The sequence below is a fragment of the Podarcis melisellensis genome (assembly GCF_964234715.1).
Source record: "Podarcis melisellensis genome assembly, chromosome: 17".
Taxonomy (NCBI): Eukaryota; Metazoa; Chordata; class Lepidosauria; order Squamata; family Lacertidae; genus Podarcis; species Podarcis melisellensis.
Genome location: NC_138534.1, coordinates 40,434,900 through 40,455,801, shown reverse-complemented (window position 1 = coordinate 40,455,801; position 20,902 = coordinate 40,434,900). Strand labels below are relative to the sequence as shown.

The 20,902-nt window shown below is 42.1% G+C and overlaps 2 protein-coding genes across 8 annotated transcripts in view; one reads left to right on the top strand and one right to left on the bottom strand.

The window, feature by feature from the left end:
• Positions 1-10,428, bottom strand: part of STYK1 (serine/threonine/tyrosine kinase 1) — a 21,320-nt gene extending 10,892 nt beyond the window's left edge. Inside the window, exons 1-4 of one of the 4 annotated variants that reach the window (XM_081894507.1) lie at positions 10,406-10,428; positions 3,155-3,265; positions 2,092-2,235; positions 1,078-1,347 (exon numbers count right to left, since the gene is read on the bottom strand). In XM_081894507.1, the coding sequence (XP_081750633.1) occupies positions 1,078-1,347; positions 2,092-2,235; positions 3,155-3,221 (481 nt within the window). In that variant the 5' untranslated portion in view covers positions 3,222-3,265; positions 10,406-10,428. Of the gene's footprint in view, positions 1-1,077; positions 1,348-2,091; positions 2,236-3,154; positions 3,266-7,564; positions 7,672-9,435; positions 9,578-10,405 lie in introns of those variants that run through there. The other 3 variants (XM_081894509.1, XM_081894508.1, XM_081894506.1) reach the window with 3 other exon arrangements.
• On the top strand, positions 7,754-20,902 carry SYCE3 (synaptonemal complex central element protein 3). 4 transcript variants are annotated; one of them, XM_081894935.1, is made up of 3 exons: positions 7,754-8,005; positions 17,965-18,073; positions 20,636-20,902. In XM_081894935.1, the coding sequence occupies exons 1-3, from the start codon at positions 7,814-7,816 to the stop codon at positions 20,803-20,805; spliced, it is 471 nt and encodes a 156-aa protein (XP_081751061.1). In that variant the 5' UTR covers positions 7,754-7,813; the 3' UTR covers positions 20,806-20,902. The 4 variants fall into 4 exon arrangements, with proteins under 4 accessions (XP_081751061.1, XP_081751063.1, XP_081751062.1 ...); XM_081894937.1 differs by lacking the exon at positions 7,754-8,005 and adding an exon at positions 14,393-14,513; XM_081894936.1 differs by lacking the exon at positions 7,754-8,005 and adding an exon at positions 14,399-14,543.

The following is a 20,902-nucleotide window of genomic DNA, read 5'->3' as shown; positions in this document are numbered from 1 at the left end:
AAGCTTACTCTGGTTCAGAGAGGCCCCAGAATGTTCTGATGTTCTGCCAGAATTGAGTTGTTTTAGCAGATGTTAACACCTAAAATCTCTCAGGCATCTTGACCAGAGCAGCGCTATTATCTTAAGCTCCACCGAGAAGCAGAAAACAGATGGATTCTCATTTTCTTCTTGCTTCTAAATTCCACCCCCCCCCCCAGCTAGGTCTCATACACAAAAGTGTAGGAACCATTTTTGTGCTAGAACTGAAGAGACAACTCTTCAGAGGCTCTAGCACTGGTCTCGGAGCCTGGATGGAAATTAAAACAGCTTGCAACAGCAAGACACACACACACACACACACACACACACACACACACACACACACACAAAGAGCCTTTGCAGAACAGCATAGCTAAACACCACATCACGTATGTTAAACCCTCTGCAGTGGTGGCCAACTCCCAAGAGACTGTGATCTACTTTCAGAATTAAAATCTGGCAGTGATCTACCCCTGTTTTTTTAGGGGTTCAGCTCAAACTTGTTCAGCATTTTTGGGGAGGAGGAAAGACCAGTTTTGTGGGGACATTCAGCTTGAAGTTCTTGAGCTTTTTTGTGGAGGAGGAGTTCTGTTCTTGGGGGAGGGAGACAAGGGAAGTTGGGGTTAAATCACTCACAAAAACATAGCTATGGATGAAAACAGCCACACAGAGGGAGCTCCGTCTTGCCTTCCTGAGTTTGAACAACAATGGAGTGTGGGGCGAGGGGGCGAGGCAGGAGTCAGATTTACCAATGCAGAGAAAAGGGAGTCAGAGATCGACCGCGATCTACCAAAACATTGCAGGGATCTACCAGTAGATTGCGATCGACCTGTTGGACATCCCTGCAGAGTGTTTTGCAGTGTTCTATGCAGCTGCAGATGCAGGACTGAACAGAAGGTATGGATTCTACACTATCAAAGCACCAATGTTACTTCTTTGTCTAGAGTAGACGGGTCTTGCCAGTTCAGTGCAAAGCTCCCACAATAAGACAGAGGCACACAAATAAATGAAAAGTTAAAATTTCCAGGGCTGGATGAAGCTGGATGGCATTCACATTACCTTTCAAGGCCTTCAATAAGACTGACTGCGTTTTCTCAGGGTTGCTGGTCTTCAGCTCTGCTCTGTAGATTCCCCCAAAGCTGCCATTTCTTATAAACTTCAGTGACTCCCAGGATATTCTCTCATGTGGAATCTCCAGCTCCTTGAAGGTTAAGGCTGCAGTTTTAAGCAAGGAACTCCTGGTTGTCTCATTTAATTGGATGGTAGTATGTTCTGATATGCTGACCGTTTTCCCTGGGCTTTTCTTCTTTTCTGGTACTGGGACATGACCTGTTGGCAAATGTGAAACTTGTGGTGAAACACAGAGTAGGCATTTCCCACCTGCCACCCCTTACATTTTAGTTTTAGCCATGTACTCTCCAACCCTCTGTTCTGGGAAATATCTTAAAACAGGATTTCAAAAAGACAGATGTTCTTGCAACACAAATAGCCAATATAAAACATTGGCTCTCTTTATTTATCAATAGAAAATCGTTGTTTAAAGAATGCCCCCAAATAATGCATGGCATGCGGCAATGGAACTACCACCACATACCCAGCTGGTGATTCCGATGCATTCTAGATCAGGCTTCCGAATCACTCAGCGCTCCAGATGTTTTGAGACTACAATCCCCATCACCCCTGACCATTGGTCCTGCTAGCTAGGGATCATGGGAGTTGTAGGCCAAAAACATCTGGAGGGCCGAGGTTCAGGAAGCCTGTTCTAGATTAACATCATGGTGGAAGAGAGTTATGGAAGCTATGTTGAGGCAGAACTGCTACATGAACAGGACTCTAAGTATGAAGGTGGCATGTTCTCAGATCTGTAGGGGTGTGTCAGGTCTTAGGGTATGACTTGAAAATTCAAGACCTTAGTCACCTCAAGGTCTTCAGAGAAAGTACTGTCTAGTTGTTTCCCAGCAACTGGTAATCAGAGGAGCACAGCACACGATCCTGGAAGTGGCATACAGCCATCATGACTATCCCTCCAAGTTTCTTTTCCTGGCACCTGGCAATTTTGACAGCTGTCCTTACCTTCTTCTCTGGACTCTGGAGAATCCTGCTGCTTTGCCTTCATGCTCTGGTAATGGAGCCAAAGGATGACACTTAAGATAATGACAAATACCCCTATCAAGAGGACTGGTACAATGATTACTTCAGTCTGATTCTCTCGTACAACTGTCAATGGAAACAGCAAATGATAATAAAGTTATAATAGCTGGTGTTCATCTGGCTCATCGCAAGCAGGTGTGCAGCGCAAGAGTTATTCAAGCTGTTCTCTCGCTCTCTGCAACAAAAGCATCTCTCACAAGGACAGAAATGACAGGCCAAACGATCTATCAAGTTAAGATTATTCTGGCTTCTCAGACTGCAGCATAGTCACGATAACTTGTGAACATCTTGACCTTGAACATGTTGAAAACAAAACGCTTACTTGCTGTAAAGACCTGTGCCTAAAGATAATTTTCAGCTCAAAAGCTTGTGATCTTTTAGAAATGGTGGAAGGGCCATTAAATAAAATGACATTTAATTTATTCCATATTCCGTTTTCTGGAAGCCACATGCCCTGACTCCCCAGGGTCCCAATCCACCAGAATTGCTTTGGGGTTTACTGACTTTAGACTTCAGTACATAATTAGTGGGAAACCACAAAATTATAGTACTTCTTTGTTATGCATAGCCATGTATGATTTTTGACTTGTGGAAAGGGCCAGGGAGCATCTCTCTGTTGCTCTTCTTGAAGGTAGCTATTATTATTGGTTTGCCAAGGGCATTGCTTATGAATATATTGTTTAAAATAAACAAATTACCGTTACACATTCTACTTGGTTGTACATATTGAGCTAAGCTGAAAGGGAAGACACAACGCAGGCTAGCGCATAAGAAGATGAGAACACGTAAGAACGTTAAGAAGAGCCCAGCTGGATCACATCAAAGGCCCATCTTGCAAGATCGTTTTGATTAAGGAAGGCTGATAGAATTGTCCAACTAAGCCAGAAAACATTTTCTATAAACTATTGATTTGCTGCAGCTCAGCATGCGCGATCTTCCCAGATGTAGAGTGCACTAAAAGAGAGAAAGTCGTTTTCATTCTTACCACACAGTTCATCATTCTTCTGACAGTCCAGCAGCGTGCGCGAGAGCCTCCTTATTTCTCCTGCCATGTTTGGTGAAATTTGGCCTGCTCTTCATCAGTTGTTGGAGTCCACTACACAAATATAAAGGGTTAAGCAAAAAATGAAAACAAATATGTATTACTGATGCAAAGTTTTTGAAATTCCAGCAGTGGACATAGGAAAAATACAGATTTCATTGGCATGTACAAAAAAGAGAGAGTACTATGAATTTAGAAATAAAAATTCAAGTTCATTCACATGAGCACTTAAGAAATTGAGTAACAGTACTGTCTAGACTTGAGAGTCCCATGGACTGCAAGAAGATCAAACCTATCAATTCTGAAGGAAATCAGCCCTGAGTGCTCACTGGAAGGACAGATCCTGAAGCTGAGGCTCCAAGACTTTGGCCACCTCATAAGAAGACTCCCTGGAAAAGACCCTGATGTTGGGAAAGATGGAGGGCGCAAGGAGAAGGGGACGACAGAGGACGAGATGGTGGGACAGTGTTCTTGAAGCGACCAGCATGAGTTTGACCAAACTATGGGAGGCAGTGGAAGACAGGAGGGCCTGGCGTGCGCTGGTTCATGGGGTCAGGAAGAGTCAGACATGACTAAACGACTAAACAACAACAATGACTAAACGACTAAACAACGACTATACAATTATATAGAAACTGATCAAACAATAGTAATTTGCAGTGCCTAATTAGTACAGCCTACAAGAAGCTAGTTGCTCTACTTCAATGACCATTTTGAATAAGGACCTAAATTTAGCTGAAATTTAATTAGACACAGCAAATGTTCCAGACCAGGGCTAGGGTACATTTGGCCCTCCAGATACTGCTGAACTACAACTCCCATCAGCCCAAGCAAACATGGCCAATGGCCAGGGGTAATGGGAGTTTGAGGGGTTTGAAAACAATTCTGTTACTAGGAATTATCCTTAGCTGTCTAAATGTGCAATGTAAGACCCTTGTGTATGGATCTGTGCTATGCTCTATATGGATCAGCTGTCATTTTGTAATAGTGGTATCTTTCATTTTAGCATGATTGCAAAAATGGAAAGATGGAGGTATTGCAGCTGTTTTACTTTTTCATGTTAGTGGTATTTGTTGTCCCCCTTCTCAAAACCTCAACAAGTCTGAGCTGCCCCTTTTAAAAAAGCTCTACAGTTTTGAGTTGCCCCCCCCCAAATTGGGGGCACTGGGTGAAATTTTGCACCCCAGTGCTGCATATGCTAAAGATGGCCCTGCTATGCCCTGAATCATTTAATATTACCTCCCTGATAATAGAGATTTTTTGGTTTTTGGTCTTTTATTATATTTATTTTCAATTACATTTTCATACTCACCAACATGATGAAAATAATAACAGTCTGGTATACATGCAATACTCCTACTCTCATTCCAGTAATCATTACCTGGCCTCATTTAACACATTGACACTCATTTAACACTTAAGGCTTTACAATAGTCTGTCTTACACTGGCCTCTGAAAGTAACCTGACCATAATAATTTCCCCTTAAAAAAAAGTTTAATAGAATGTTTAATCTCACAATGGGACTGCTTTTGCTTACAGAACAATGGGTAAGTAGAAAACCTACATTTTTGGGGAGTGGTTCCTATGTCAGTAAACAGCCAAAGTCAGATAAGGGAAGTCAATAAAGCATCATTCCAAAGCTTTTGAACTCACCCTGTGAACAAACAAGCTAAATAAATCTGCCACATCACAAAGTCACACCCACCCCACCACATGAGACAGAAACATGCAGTTGTATGCTTGAACAGCTATGTGTAGGCAGTGCACATGCGTAGAAAAATGAGGCATGTAGAAGGGTGAAACATGCGAAGAAGGAAATAGATGTTATCTGCATGGCACAAAGGTAATTCTTAAAACATTTACCCTAGCAAGGTGGGGAGTTTTCAGGCTGCAAAATGTCTTGTGACAGAAGCAAAACAAATGCAAGATGCAAAGACATGATTGTTGACTATGAAAGCAGTATCTTTCACACTTGTCTGTTCTTGGGGGGGGGGGGAGAACACAAGAGGAGCATTCTTGGAACAGATCAGAAGTCCACATGCAACAGGGCGCAAAAACATCAGCCTCCCTCCCTGCTCATCTTCCATGCCACGGAAAAATGCCACCCCCAAGTAGCCAATGAGCTCCACCTGTCATAAATGTTCCTAATTACATTTATCTCAAGTTATCTAGGCCCAGAGCTGATAGTGAACCCCATGAATTATTTGTGGGGGTAAAAAAAAGTTGGGCTGACCTTGCTGGAAAATCGAAAATTGTAGTTGACTTGACAGTCTCTCCTTGCCTATGAAACCCCCTTCTGCCTTCACCAATGGCTTGGCTAGATGGGCAGGTGTGTGCATTCAGGAGCCACTAGCTGGAAGATGCTGTGAGTGCTTTCAGGCCATGGAGTCCAACTCTTCCTGTCCATTTCCAGGCTGGCAAGGAGTGTATACTATTAGGCACTGCTGCCAGTAGCAACCAACACTACCGATCTGGCAGCAGGAAAGGTCAGTGTGTGAATATGTCGCCAGTTTGGTCCTGCACCTTGAAGACACAGCTGCCTGTGGACAAACGCCGGCTCCCTCGGCCTGAAAGTGAGATGAGCGCCGCAACCCCATAGTTGTCTTTGACTGGACTTAACCGTCCAGGGGTCCTTTACCATATATATATATATACTGCACCTTTCCCCTGATGGGACTTACAGCAGCTTACAAATAAAAACAAGGATCACTAAAAACCATTAAAAAACAACTAAACATTAATGAATTACAACTGTTGTTTCGGTTTACAGACTTTAAAAGCTCCTTCACAAGGACTTGGGTGGTTCTGTTTTTTGTTTTTACTTATATTATTGAGTAACTTCGGTTAAGTACTATGTAAACTGAGGGTGCTATATAAACAACAAATGATCTAAAAAATGAACTTCAAAAACATGTAGACTGGACTGAGTTTGTTGTGCCCCTGATACCTTGCAGGCCCTCGGCACATTTCCAGACCCAATTCTAAAGGTCCTCCTATTCCTCCCCCTCCTTATTTAAAGTCAGTGAGATTGCACAATCCACATACTCATTAGAAGAGTCACTTTGTTTCACATAATAGTACAAAAATAACTTCAGCACTATTTTTACAAGCATTTTTTAAAAAGTCAAGTTTTAGTGCATCTTTTCTGAAGAAGCATTCAAAGTGGGTTCGCAACAACATCGAGCTCATGACAAATAGTAATGAAGTTTTTTTTTTTTAAAAAAAGGACAGATTCCAGGATGACTAAAGCAAACCATATTGCCTAGAATGACCCAGCTGTACCAGAATAATCTAAGATAAGCAGACACAAGCCATGCGTCTGCAATGAGGGCAGAAAAAAATCAGATAAAAACACATGAAGTAAAAAGAAACATCACTGCAAATGATGTAGATAAAGGCAAATGCTGCACTACAAGCCTGATGTTACGCTCTTTGTGCATCACAGACAAACACAGCAGGCACCTGTGAACCGCATGGTGACAAAAGCAGAGTTCATTGTCTCCATGCTACACTGTTCCTAATATAGGAGCTACCATCTGCTTCTCCACCAAATATTTGTGCATGCAAGATGCATCTACAGACACTGTACTGTATACTTTTGATGATTTCATATGTCCAGTTTAAATATATATAAAATACCTTATTCTTTATCAATAATCTAATGCCATTTCAACATAGAAAACATATAATAAGACTAAACATTACTCTGACACTCCAAAATGATGCAAACGAAAACATTTTAAACAGGAAAAATAATGACTTTCGCCATGTTTCCAAGTTATTCGGTATAAAATAAACAAACGGTATTCATAATCTAATCTGTAATCCGTCCATGGTTAACATTTGCATGCACACACGCGCGCACACACACACACACACACCTTCCCAAATGGTAAAAGAGATGAATTTATTGACAATTAAGAAGAATCTGTGATTGCATAAATGCATTAAAGAGAGCTGTGAACGTTAATCACAGAAAAACGGAAGAAATTTCTAATCCTTAAAAAGTGGGATGCATAAACCTACCCATAAAGTAATCAAAGTAATGGTTTACAGTTCTATATTCAGAATAGTTTCAACGATTAAAGTCAATATTACCCCAAAAAATTTCTAAAGGGAAGTTTTAGAAAGTTATGCAATAGAATCAGAAACATTCACCAAAAGACCTGTAGTCAATCCAGTTTACTAGTTTATTATTAATTAAAACTTCCACCATTTGCAAAGTGATCTGTTAGATCTCAGGCCAGTTTCTGCTAACCTAATTATCAGCATACGTGATACAATAAAACAGTTCTATAAAGGAAAGCAATTTAGTGCTGATTTAGAGGTGATGTTTTCAAAAAAGCCCTTACCAAGGTAGGAGTTGCACTTCGCAATAAGATATCTGAAAAGCTCTTATCTATGCACTGGCCTGTGTGCGTGCAACATTTGCACATCAATATTCTATTGCCCAAGTAGTCACAGCAACACTTCCTCATATTTTTATCTAGATACTATATAAACATTCTCCATTCACCAACATCCCCTGAGCATGAACAGACGCAAGTGGATAGGACAAGGCTGTGTTGATCTCCTGGCTGAACTGCTATATATGTGCTTGAATGTTTGTTTTAAAAGATGAAGGCTTGGATCTAGCCCAGAAGGACACTGACTACACCTTTAGCAAACTTACCTGTGCAGACAAGAACTTTTCCATTCTGAATGCTCTAATGCTTTTGTTTGAACATGCCTGTCTATTGTGGATTAGGAGAAAATGTAACGCGGTTTCAAGAGCAGACCTTTACTCACAGCAGGTGAGTGAAAGCCCTTCCTTCTCACTGTTTCATATACAGTTTCAGTTTGAAAAGTTGCCTACTCTAGGCTGCAACTCCAGGGCACAACCACATATGTTTCTGTAGATGATGACAGCAGCAATTACTGTATTCTAAATCAACTGAGAAGAAAGCTAGCAGGTTAAGCACTAGGAATAATTCCCTAGATTATCTAAGCAGTTTGGCAATGGAAGAAGCTGCCCAATGAAGTGTTCCAATTTCCTTCAAGGGTTTCATGTAAAACCTGCTCAACATGCCTCTCTTATTTACTCCCTTTGAGGCTAATTCACTTTGCAACCACCGCTTGAAGCTATTCTTTCTCTCTCTTTCCCCGATACCAACACTAACACTTCAAATAATAGTCTGCAAGATTGAGAAAACAGAAACCACACAGCGAAACTTTGAAGGTATTATAAAGCTTGTCAGAATTCACCAACATCTTGAAAACTGGAACAAATTATTGATTATGTGTCATTAACCTGGCAACTACCCCTCCCCCCCCCGCCACTGCAGGATTTTCTGATATCTCTAACCTGCTGCCTCATAGCCTGTCCAAGGCTATGATTACTGAGTTATGTTTCTGAATCCAGCAAATAGAAGTTCTCTGCTGGTGATACATGCCATTCTGATTCATTACTCTTCATTACTCATTCATTTCTTTTGAACTCTGTCCTCGAATGGGATCATGCTATTTTATTTGTATCATAGGTTATGCATTGGTTAAGCCAGTATTTCAGGTTCCTGCCAACACACACAACTAGGAAAAAAGTATATTGCTCCGGCAGAGCAGTCTCTCTTATTCTGGGGGAGTCAGAAGTTTCTCAATTACAAAAGATAAGCCTGGCAGAAACATGGGATGATAGCAAAGGCTGCTTGATCTTTTCTAGTCTCCCAGGATACAACTGCACTCTGCAAAGAAAACATGGGTTCCCCAGCTCCATGTTTCCTGTGGAATGTTAATATAGGGGAGGCATTTGCAAAAGAGAATCAGAAGGTAGAGTTACTTAAATCTGCTTATTCTGCCTGAGAATTCTTCCTGTCATATGTCCTGGTCATTTTTTATTTAATAAACAGAGATAGCAAGAAATCTGGTTCTGGGTGAAACCAATTGGTGCAGAGTGCAGTGAAATGGAATTTACAAACAAGAACTGGTCCCTCATGCAAACTGCTTCCCTTTCATTTTGTGACATTCTGGTTTAGAATCATGTTCAAATACTTGACATAAATCCACAATCTACCCCCAGCAGGCCCAAAGAACATTTTATACCAAATTTATTCTTTCCGATGAGAAAAGGTCTCATTGGAGAGGCCGAGCACAAACGATGGTTAGAGGCAGCCCAGCCTTCCTCCGAAGCAACACTCCATCCCAGTACCTCCTTCACACATCTCTGTTAAAGTTTCTCAGTCCTTACCGCAAATCCTATTCTTCTTACATTTGGAATCCTAAGGGCTCCCTACACAACGTTGTCAGTCGGCACATCCCTTCTTCAGTCATCACCGAGGAGCAAAGAGTCTTTCTTGACCCTGACTTAAAGATTCTTGTTCCACCGCAATGCTAGAAGTCATTTCCTCAGCCACATCGATTAGCATATCATACCCCTATGAACAGGTTATGCAGGTGTGCAGCAACATATTTGTTCAGCTACGTAGTTACGAGGAGGCAGTGGCTGCTTTGCAGCAGGAAATGGTCTCTCTGCTGTATGCAGCGTCTTTCACTGTCAATAACCATGTGAGAAATTTCCCAGTCAACAATCTGGAAGACAGGCTTCTCTCACACGTTACTTTAAGCCAACAAGCTCACAATGTAAAAGATATGCCACAGAAGGAAGAAGGGATGAGGAGGGAAGACAAAAACCAGGCAGCAGTTATCAAAGTTTCAAATTGTTATGAATCTGTGGTGTAAGACACCCTGAATTCTGGATTAAGTTAGTGTTAGAACTGAATCAAAGTTGGAATGTTAGAACCAGGAAATAAGCAGACTCCTGCGTTTTTTACAATAGACGCAAGTGGTATGATGGACTCACGGATAAGCTTCTGTTTCCAACTTTGCGGGTGTGAGGAATTCTACTTTTTGAAATAAGGCAACCCTACTCCCTCCCTCCCTCAGGGGATAAAAGCCAAGGGTTTAGTCTAACAGGTTAGAGTTTAGAATGGCAGTTAGGAGTTAAGGAACAGTTACTAAGCAGTGGGCTGGAGAGAAAGTAGAAAAAGCAGAATGTCTGTTTTGAATCCAATGCTGTGACTATGGGAGGGGCCAGTACCTCTTGGAAAGTAATGCTGGAGAGCCCTCCATTGGATTGCATATATGTGTAAATAAACCACATTATCAGAAAGACACAACAGACTCCACTGTGCCTCATTATTCCAAAAGGAAACAGATACCCTGCTAAGCGTGCTTAGTATCCCTTGATTCTCACACTGCTGCATTATAGGAACTGGCGGAAATGACTGGCAGAATCTGAGACCAGGGAGAAGAGTCGGTGGAGGAAGATTGGAAGAAATTTAAAGACTATTTACAGAAACATTGCAAAATTAATGAATGTTAGAATGACGTTGGAACGAATTTATGTGATTTTAGCAGAAATGTTACAAAGATTTAGGAAAAAACAGACTGTTAATTGGTGAAAGGAGGGAAAGTATTGTTATATTAATATCAAGATAAATTACAGGACAAAAATTTGAAAAGAGGGAAAGGATTTGCTGGAATGGATAATTGACCTAGAATACAAAAAAGGGAGGTGTGAGGAAGTCAGAGAAATAAGCTAATGAAAGATAAGTAATGGGAAGATTTGTTGTATTTTTCCTTGTTTTTTCTTTTTGCTTAATGGATTTTAATTCTCTGCTTTTTCTTTTTTGTATTTTATCTTTTTTTGTTTAAAATTATGTTTTTTGTTTTCTCTTTTTGTACCTCTAAAATTTTTAATAAATATCTTATAAAAAAACAACAACAATATTATTATAGTTGATGAACGCGAGGAACAGAAACAGTTGACGGAGAGGAGGCGCTTGAAGGGCTGGGGTGGCCTTGCTTCCTGGGTGCCTTCCTCTGCTGCAGATTGATGGAATGGTTGTCCCCAGATTACATCGGATGGAGGAGCTTTCCTTCTCATGGAAAGCGATCTAACTCTTTCAGCTACTGTGCAACACAATGCCACACACCCATTTCAAAATTTAAAAAAGAGTTGCAAATGGCCTGTGAATCTGCTGGCCCCCAAAAGTCCCCAGGGTGCTGCCATGAGTGCCTGCCAGGCTAGTTGCTCGCCTCTCCCCCAAATTACCAAATTTACCCCAAATTGTTGTTTAGTTGTTTAGTCATGTCCAACTCTTTGTGACCCCCTGGACCAGAGCATGCCAGGCCCTCCTGTCTTCCACTGCCTCCCGCAGTTTGGTCAAACTCATGCTGGTAGCTCCGAGAACACTGTCCCACCATCTCGTCCTCTGCCGTCCCCTTCTCCTTGTGCCCTCCATCTTTCCCAACATCAGGGTCTTTTCCAGGGAGTCTTCTCTTCTCAGGAGGTGGCCAAAGTATTGGAGTCTCAGCTTCAGGATCTGTCCTTCCAGTGAGCACTCAGGGCTGACTTCCTTCAGAATGGAGAGGTTGGATCTTCTTGCAGTCTATGGGACTCTCAAGAGTCTCCTCCAGCACCAGAATTCAAAAGCATCAATTCTTCGGCAATCAGCCTTCTTGATGGTCCAGCTCTCACTTCCATACATCACTACTGAGAAAACCAGAGCTTGAACTATACGGACCTTTGTTGGCAAGGTGATGTCTCTGCTTTTTAAGATGCTGTCCAGGTTTGTCATTGCTTTTCTCCCAAGAAGCAGGCGTCTTTTAATTTTGTGACTGCTGTCACCATCTGCAGTGATCATGGAGCCCAAGAAAGTAAAATCTCTCACTGCCTCCATTTCTTCCCCTTCTATTTGCCAGGAGGTGATGGGACCAGTGGCCATGATCTTCGTTTTTTGGATGTTGAGCTTCAGACCATATTTTGCGCTCTCCTCTTTCACCCTCATTAAAAGGTTCTTTAATTCCTCCTCACTTTCTGCCATCAAGTCTATGTCATATGCATATCTGAGGTTGTTGATATATATATATATATGCAGGTTTTGGTGTCCTCGGGTGTCTTCCCGTGTAAAAGTTGGGGTGTCTAGGCGACGTTTCGACGAGGTCTCACTCGTCATCTTCAGGCTGGTGCTTTCGGCTTCTTGTTACTGGAACAGAGCAGGATCTCAGTGTTTGAGTTCCTATAAATACTGTTGAGGGGGTGTGGTGTATAGCCTCCAATGTTCTGGGCAGAGAGGAAGTTCCATAGGCTCACCTCTACAAAATCTCGCTAAATTTCTCGCCAAGCAACTTCAGCCCTATGCAGAATCCATCTCTTCACACGTTCCAAACTCCTTCCAGTTCATAGAAACAATAAAGAAGCAAAACCTACATCCTAATGACCTACTTGTGAGCTTCGATGTTGTATCTCTCTTCACACAAGTGCCCATTAATGAAGCCTTGACAGCCATTCAAAACAAATACAATCCCCCCGAATACATCTTGGACCTGACCAACCACTGCCTAACCAACACGTACTTCATCCACAATGGACAAAGATACAAACAGATAGAAGGAGCACCTATGGGATCACCCCTCTCACCGGTCATCGCAAACCTGTACATGGAACACTTTGAAACCAATGCTTTAGACAAGTCAGAACACAAACCCAAACTTTGGCTCAGATATGTTGACGACACCTTTGTAATTTGGCCACACGGGAAGGAAAAACTGGATAGCTTCCTCACACATCTCAACAGCCTACACCCCAAAATACAATTCACTATGGAAATAGAAGCCAACAACCAACTTCCCTTCCTTGACGTCCTAATCTACAAAAAACCTGATGGCTCCCTAGGACACACTATCTACCGGAAAAAAACACACACCAACCGCTACTTACATGCACAATCACACCACCACCCTGCACAAATAAACTCCGTAGCCAAGACTCTCATCTCCAGAACCAAACGCCTGGCTGACAAAGACCACTTGACAACTGAGTTACAGAATCTCTCAAATGTGTTAATTGCCAATGGATACCAGCAAAACAGGGTTACGAAGCTAATCCAAAAAGAAACACCCCCCAAAAACCAAGACACAGAAGAAAACAATGGCATGGCCCTCCTTCCTTATATCAAGGGCACTACAGATAAAATTAGCAAAATCCTCCATAAACACAATATCAAAACAGCCTTTTGCACCAACCAAAAAATAGCCAATATCCTCAGAAACCCCAAGGATAAAATCCAGTTGGAAAACCAAGGGGTCTATGAAATACCCTGCAAAGTCTGCCCAGCCACGTACATTGGACAAACAAACAGACGAATAAATGCACGCATCGCAGAACACAAGAATGCCGTCAAAAAAGAAGAAAAAACTTCCTCTCTTTTCCAACACATGAAAGAAACAGGACACGAAATTAATTTTGCAGATTCCAAATTGCTCTTTAACATGGAACATCACCACAAGAGAATAATCATGGAAGCCATCGAGATAGAGAAACACCCTCACAACATGAACAAGCGTGACGACACATCCCGCTTGCCAGACATCTGGAAATTAGCCCTCCCCACAAAAACTGACACCAGATCCAGAGGCACACAGAACGCTATCACCAATCAACCACACCAGACCCAAACCCAGACCCTCTCCACAGATAAATCACAGACACCATCCAGTAGCCAAACCATGGTGGCACCTCCGGATGCTGCACCCCCCTGCAATCCCTACACAGATCTGGCTGACACAGGCCACAAAACCACAGCTCGCCCCTATACACGAAGCCAAGCCAGAGCACAACTAAGTGCAGTACAGCCATCTTCTCAGAAAAACTCTTCACAAAGTTCAAGAGGTCAAGACACAAAGACTTTAGCAACTAATCCACACCTAATGACCCACCTAAGTGGTACTCAGGATATCACTCAAGAAATCACTCAAGATATCCCTCAAGTAATTAAGGAACAAAAGAAGAAAAGGCACACTAGCCTGGGAACTTCCTCTCTGCCCAGAACATTGGAGGCTATACACCACACCCCCTCAACAGTATTTATAGGAACTCAAACACTGAGATCCTGCTCTGTTCCAGTAACAAGAAGCCGAAAGCACCAGCCTGAAGATGACGAGTGAGACCTCGTCGAAACGTCGCCTAGACACCCCAACTTTTACACGGGAAGACACCCGAGGACACCAAAACCTGCATTCCTGTACCCGTGAAAATCTACGAAAGCATATATATATATATATATATATATATATATATATATATATATATATATATATATATAAAAAAGACCATATTAAAACGCCTCCTGCCCCTTCTCCGGCTGCCCAGAGTCCCCTGCCAGGCCTTTTCTGCCCCCGCCCACCTCCATTCCAAGTGGGCAGCGCTAGGCCTTGGGATTGGCTGGAAGGGAGAAGGGCCAGTGGCGGCTGAGCTGTGCCCAGGTTTGTGTAGCTGTCTGCTGGAGGGGGAAGGTAGGAAAGTGGGGGGATGCGGCCTGGGGGGTCGGATGAAGGGAGAGAGGAAAAGGGGCTGCTTGGGGCCAGGGCCTTGAGGGCCATCGAAAGAAGGATGGGGAGGAAGGAAAGGGACTTCACCTATTGTGAAGTAGGGGGAAATCGGACAGGTTACGAATTTTCATCTCCCATGCCTCGCCGCCAAAGCACTCTTTCCCCTATTAATTGATCAATTAATTCCATTTTTATACCGCCCTCTTCCCGAAGATCCCAGGCCGGTGGGCAACAGAAAAGTCCAAAAGGAGAATACAAAATAAACAATAAAAACAAAGCAAATACAGCTTGGTCAGTTAGGCCAAGGCCTGGATGAAGAGATGTTAGCAGCCCACAAAGAGGGAGCCACCACAGAGAAGGCCTGGAAGAAGGAGGGCCTCTGGGGATGGAGGCCTGGCGAAATGTGAGGGGACGTCAAATATAAGACGCTTCCGAGGCCTCCCTCTCCATTTCCCGGTAGTGCCGTGTCCTGGTAAACCAGGCCCTGCGAGATTTGGGTGCCATATCAATTTTATTTTTCATTTTAATAATGAGAATAAGGTACGCTGAGGAGGGAAAGCTGCTCCTGACCAGGCCCAGCTGCGCCCAGCAATGTATTTCCTCTACAAGAAGCGGTGTAAAACACTTTGAGGCGTTTTTTGCTTTCTTGAATCAAGTGGTGTATAATTTTTAATGGAAGTAAAGTATCAAGGGGGGGGGAACTAAGAGACAATGACAATAGAGACTTCAAAAAAGACTGGGAACCGTTTATGCTGTATTTACAGAAACGTCGTAAAGAATTAGTAGGGTTTGAGTAAACACTTGCAACTAAGAAAAGAAAGGTAAAGGTTAAGAAACAACAACTTGGAAATTATGCAGAAGTAGCAAATATTCAAAGAACCGGAAGGGGAAGTTGAGAGAAGTCATAAGGGGGGGGGGGAGGATATTTGGATTCTTTAATTATTTTCCTTTTATATGATAAATGTGTGGAATATTAAGTGGAATATTAAATTGTAAAGCTAATATACCTCCATCTCCCCTGGCTAGTCTTTCAATAATAATAATAATAATAATTATCATTATCTGAATTTATATCGTCATCATCGTGTATATTTGTATGCCACTTGCCCACTTGCTCAAAGTGGAGTACAACATGCCAGATGAACAGCATTGAAATATAACAATTCAAAAATAAGAGGATGAACACTTAAAAATAATCAGCATCGCTGTACCAATTCAAAAGTGTAATTATGGGATGGGATGAAGGGCCGGAGAGGAGAAAGGGGCTTAGGGAGAGAACGGATGGTAGTTTTACCAGATGCAATAATGACAGTACAAAACTGAAGACAACGAAAATTAGCTGTTGGGAAGCACTTTTTAGAGTGTTCAAAGCACTCCACAATTTTCCCAGCCCTTAAAAAAAATATCCTGTAGGGCAAGTATATTTATCCCTGTATTATAGATGCAGGAGATGAAGTGGAAAGTGGCATATCCAAAGTCACATAGCGAGTTCAGAGCTGAAGTTCAAGCCATGGACTCCTTGAATGACCGCTCAGTTTCTGAAACCTATGCTCTCCATCTGAGATACAAGACACAGCTATATTTATTATTTTATTTCAAATATTCACATCTTGCCCTTTCACAATATTAAAAATGTTAAGTTGTGGATGAACATGCCAGACGACACAGGGATTCTTCAAACAGCTCTTGTTTATTCAGAGGCCAGAACAGAACTGAACTGAAGGGTTCAGCCAGCCTGCTTATATAGAGCTCCAGTACAACGTAACTGTAACAATTTTCTAAAACTATCCAATCACTGAATGTCACTTTCGATCCCTTATTTGCATAACTATCTACAGTATGGCCCATGGTGAGAACTTCAGTACATAACAAAAAAAATCAATCCTATGGTTTTAAAGATGGGATCATTCAGGTTTTCTGTAGAGTATTGTGAATGTGTTCGGTAATATGGTTCCCTCTCTGGTCATCTTCCCTGGAACTGTTTCCAAAAGGAAAGTTTTCTCTAGAACCCGCTGTTCTTGCAGAGATCCCTTATGAAGTCCGTACATTAGAGCTTTTATGAGGAACCTTTTGAATCTACCATGAAACTTTCAGCTTTTCAGCTTTTGTTTTGGATGGCCATACAGTAATTCCCTGGCCCTAATCCAACAATGGCTTTCTGCCACCTTTCTCTCTCTGCCTGATGCAGGCACTATTTATGGCAAGATTTCACTTCCACAAGCACAGTATAAAACAAAAACAGTTTGATATCTGGAGTTTCTGTAGTTAAGCATTTAAATTATTGTCAGCATCATCTTCTTCAAAGTGATTTAGCGTCTATCTTTTTCAGCCCTGATAGATGAATTTATTGTTTAAACTAGGGTACATAACTGGTATTGTAGCCAAAAAATCAAGTATGCACTTAAAATATATTCTCTTTGGCACTTGGGGACTACTTACTAGGGCTTGTTTGTTTGCTTGTGACTAATATACTTATTTGATTTTATTCTACATTTACTGTGGTAATTGAGGTTTTCTTTTCCCATGTGCCCACTATTGCACAGCTGTCAAGAGGTATAATTTTGCAATCTGAAGTGTTAGAAGTTAAGTATTTCAATCTTTACTTTGACACATAAGAAGTGCTCTGATTTTCAGAAGTACTGAATTAATCATTTAAGTTCATTTTCTCTAAACATACTTGCAGCTCCCCCCCCCGCAAGTATGGTATTCAATATTTTATATCCATTTATCCAAAATTCATTGGGGTGTTTTGCAGTCTTTGGGGGGGGAAAGGGTGAAAATTGCAATTTTCCAATCTTGGTCCAGTTGTATAAAGTGTTTACTCAGTCACAACAACAATGGGAAGGATCCTGCAGGCTTGTTGTACACATTACTGTACTCTGGCTTCTGCAGGAAAGTGGAACTATTGGGCCCAATCCATAGATCAGCTCCATTTAGTTCCTCCTCACCCTCAACTCTTTTGATGTGCAATGTTCATTATAAGAACTTGTCACTTTTAAGAACAAAAGATGAGCTCATCTGGTCTAGTCTGAGACCCCTGGGTATAGAGTGGTATAATAATAATAATAATAATAATAATAATAATAATAATAATAATAATAATGGCATCCTGTTATCAACCACTGAGAACTGGTGCCTGAGTTTGCTTGTTTTCCTACTCCCTGTTGAAGCCTGTGGGCTGGGACTGTCTACTTACTGTTCTTACTGGCCTTAAAGCTGCTCTGGGACACTTTGCCTGAAGATCAGGGTAGAAATGCTCAAAATATACAAAACGTGCTCTTCTATACCATGCAGTTATTAAAAGAGTGCAAGAACATTCTGTGTGCTTTAAACTTTGGTTTCACAAAGTTGTACTGCCACTCATCGCTTCCTTCTTCCCTGTTAGATGGCCAAATGTGAACCCTGTGAAAGAAATTACGACAACATGGTAAAAATGCTTGAGGATCTGAACAGGGATTTAGAGAAGCTCCTGGAAGACATGGAAAAACTATCAGGTGTGGTACTATTCCTGCAGAGGATTTATGTGTTGCTAATTTTTATCCCCCTGAGCCACCAAGGGAGAAATTAGTGTGCAGATTACAATGCTCATCCAGGATCCATTAAATCTGATGTGAGGGTCTGATGCTCATCCACATCTGAGTATAACTAATCAATACATGCAATTAAGAGCTGAATAAGTTCTGTAGTGTCAGGACAGGAACATGCTAAACTGCTTGGGCATATATCCGTAGAAACTAGGTTACTTATACAGTTGTTACTGTATAAGTACTATTCATTAGAAAAATTGCTAATTTAAGCACCTTTAAGTATGCTCTCTATTTCTTTCCACAAAGCATTGATTTTTCAGGTCTCACAGAACAGAGAATAACAAAACTCCAACGTAACAATTATCCCTTTCAAGATGCTACCATTCTTTTGAATGTTGAGTTCCTAACTATAAGAATAACCAATGGAGAGAATTTCTTGTTTTTTATAGTATCCTGTCAAATATGACAAGAAAGATTTTCCTGGTAGAATATAATGAATTAGAGCTAAATTACACATTGATTTTTGTGAACATAGATTTGAACCTGCAGGGAGAACAGCAGTGTGAGGGTGGGTTTCAGACACGGAACTGGGTGGAGAGAGGATTTAAATCTTACTCTTCTCCTCTCTCAGGTTACTTTCTAAAGAGGTTTTTCAGTTCAAGGACAGGTTGTCAAACTACTATAGACTTCAAATGGATTCTTTTTTTTTTTTTTAAAAAAAACACCCCTGGAATCTTTGTAGAGAGGATTGCAATGGCAGAAAGAAAGTCAAATACTGATCGAGCCTCTTGGATAATTAAACAATGCCTCAGAACTTAATCTAGGTTTTGATGTGAGACAATATTTGCAGGAGTTCTATTACAGATTCATTCAAACATTTCCACTAATTAGTACATACTTTTTTTAAAAAAAACCTATTCTCAGCCAGATTGGATAAAAACGGCAAGCTAGCTGTCATAAATAGCATTAGGTTGTTCTTCCACCATGGTCTAGTTAACTTGAAAAATAACATTTAAATAATAATAATAATAATAATAATAATTTATTATTTATACCCCACCCATCTGGCTGAGTTTCCCCAGCCACTCTGGGCGGCTCCCAATCAGTATTAAAAACAATACAGCATTACATATTAAAAACATCCCTAAACAGGGCTGCCTTAAGATGTCTTCTGAACGTCAGGTAATTCTTTATCTCTTTGACATCTGATGGGAGGGCGTTCCACAGGGCGGGCGCCACTACCGAGAAGGCCCTCTGTCTGGTTCCCTGTAACCTCACTTCTCGCAATGAGGGAACCGCCAGAAGGCCCTCGGCGCTGGATCTCAGTGTCCGGGCTGAACGATGGGGGTGGAGACGCTCCTTCAGGTATACAGGACCGAGGCCGTTTAGGGCTTTAAAGGTCAGCACCAACACTTTGAATTGTGCTCGGAAACGTACTGGGAGCCAATGCAGATCTCTCAGAACCGGTGTTATGTGGTCCCGGCGGCCACTCCCAGTTACCAGTCTAGCTGCCGCATTCTGGATTAATTGCAGTTTCCGGGTCACCTTCAAAGGTAGCCCCACGTAGAGTGCATTGCAGTAGTCCAAGCGGGAGATAACTAGAGCATGCACCACTCTGGCGAGACAGTCTGCGGGGAGGTAGGGTCTAAGCCTGCGTACCAGGTGGAGCTGGTAGACAGCTGCCCTGGACACAGAGTTAATCTGCGCCTCCATGGACAGCTGTGAGTCCAAAATGACTCCCAGGCTGCGCACCTGGTCCTTCAGGGGCACAGTTACCCCATTCAGGACCAGGGAATCCTCCACACCTGCCCGCCTCCTGTCCCCCAAAAACAGTACTTCTCTCTTGTCAGGATTCAACCTCAATCTGTTAGCCGCCATCCAACCTCCAACCGCCTCCAGGCACTCACACAGGCCCTTCACCGCCTTCACTGGTTCTGATTTAAAGGAGAGGTAGAGCTGAATGTGCCCTATAACAGCGATTCTCAAACTTGGCTGAGATGGGTAGGGGTGATGAAAAGTGTGCGTTGTGGGGGGTGAAGATCATAATGCAAATAGAGCCATCCTCCCGCCATCTGGGAGGATCTTCATTAATCTATATTTTTTTGTGGGCAGGGGGAAGGACAGCTGCTCCGCTTTTGCTATCATTGCAGTCTGATTTGGGAAAACTCGCTGATTTGTTTTAATAATTCCCTATGCACATTTTTTTTGGGGGGCCCGAGATATTCTATTGCTTTTCTAATGCAAGTGTTGGATGAGTGCCCCCACCCCACAGATCCTTACACCCAGAAGCAGAATGTCACTCTTCCCTGAGGGCCAATGATGTTTTGGAAAGCTGTCAATGAGTAAACTAGTTAGTTATTGCAGCGAGTGCAGCACTGGTTTGAAACTTAAAGTGTATTTGAAGAGGTATTTTGTCTCAGAGCTGGCAACTCTTCCGTTTTGTTATCAGTTTCATCTTTTTCCCCTCATCCATGCCACTGCACCAAATCTCATCAAATTAGTGACTCTGCATTTTGCACTCTGTCCCAGTGCAGGCTACATGGATGGCTTATGATATGGTGGTGATGCGTGCTAACCCAGACTTGGCCAACTCTATGAGACGACTGGAAGATGCTTTTCTCACCTGTAAGGAAGAAATGGAGAAGAACTGGCAAGAAATGTTGAAGGAAACGAAGGGTGCTGAACAAAAGCAAGAATGAATGGCTTCTAAACTCCCGGTGGAAACACCAAGCCTTGGAAGAGTTGATCTTGACCAATCACTTGGTTCAGTGGTTATTTTAAAATTCATTTTAAAGA

Excerpts from the sequence above, each read along its gene's own strand:
- SYCE3 (XM_081894935.1), top strand. The coding sequence starts at position 7,814 with ATGTTTGTTTTAAAAGATGAAGGCTTGGATCTAGCCCAGAAGGACACT. Across the intron at positions 8,006-17,964 it reads CAGACCTTTACTCACAGCAG|ATGGCCAAATGTGAACCCTG; the intron begins GTGAGTGAAAGC and ends CTTCCCTGTTAG. Across the intron at positions 18,074-20,635 it reads AGACATGGAAAAACTATCAG|TGCAGGCTACATGGATGGCT; the intron begins GTGTGGTACTAT and ends ACTCTGTCCCAG.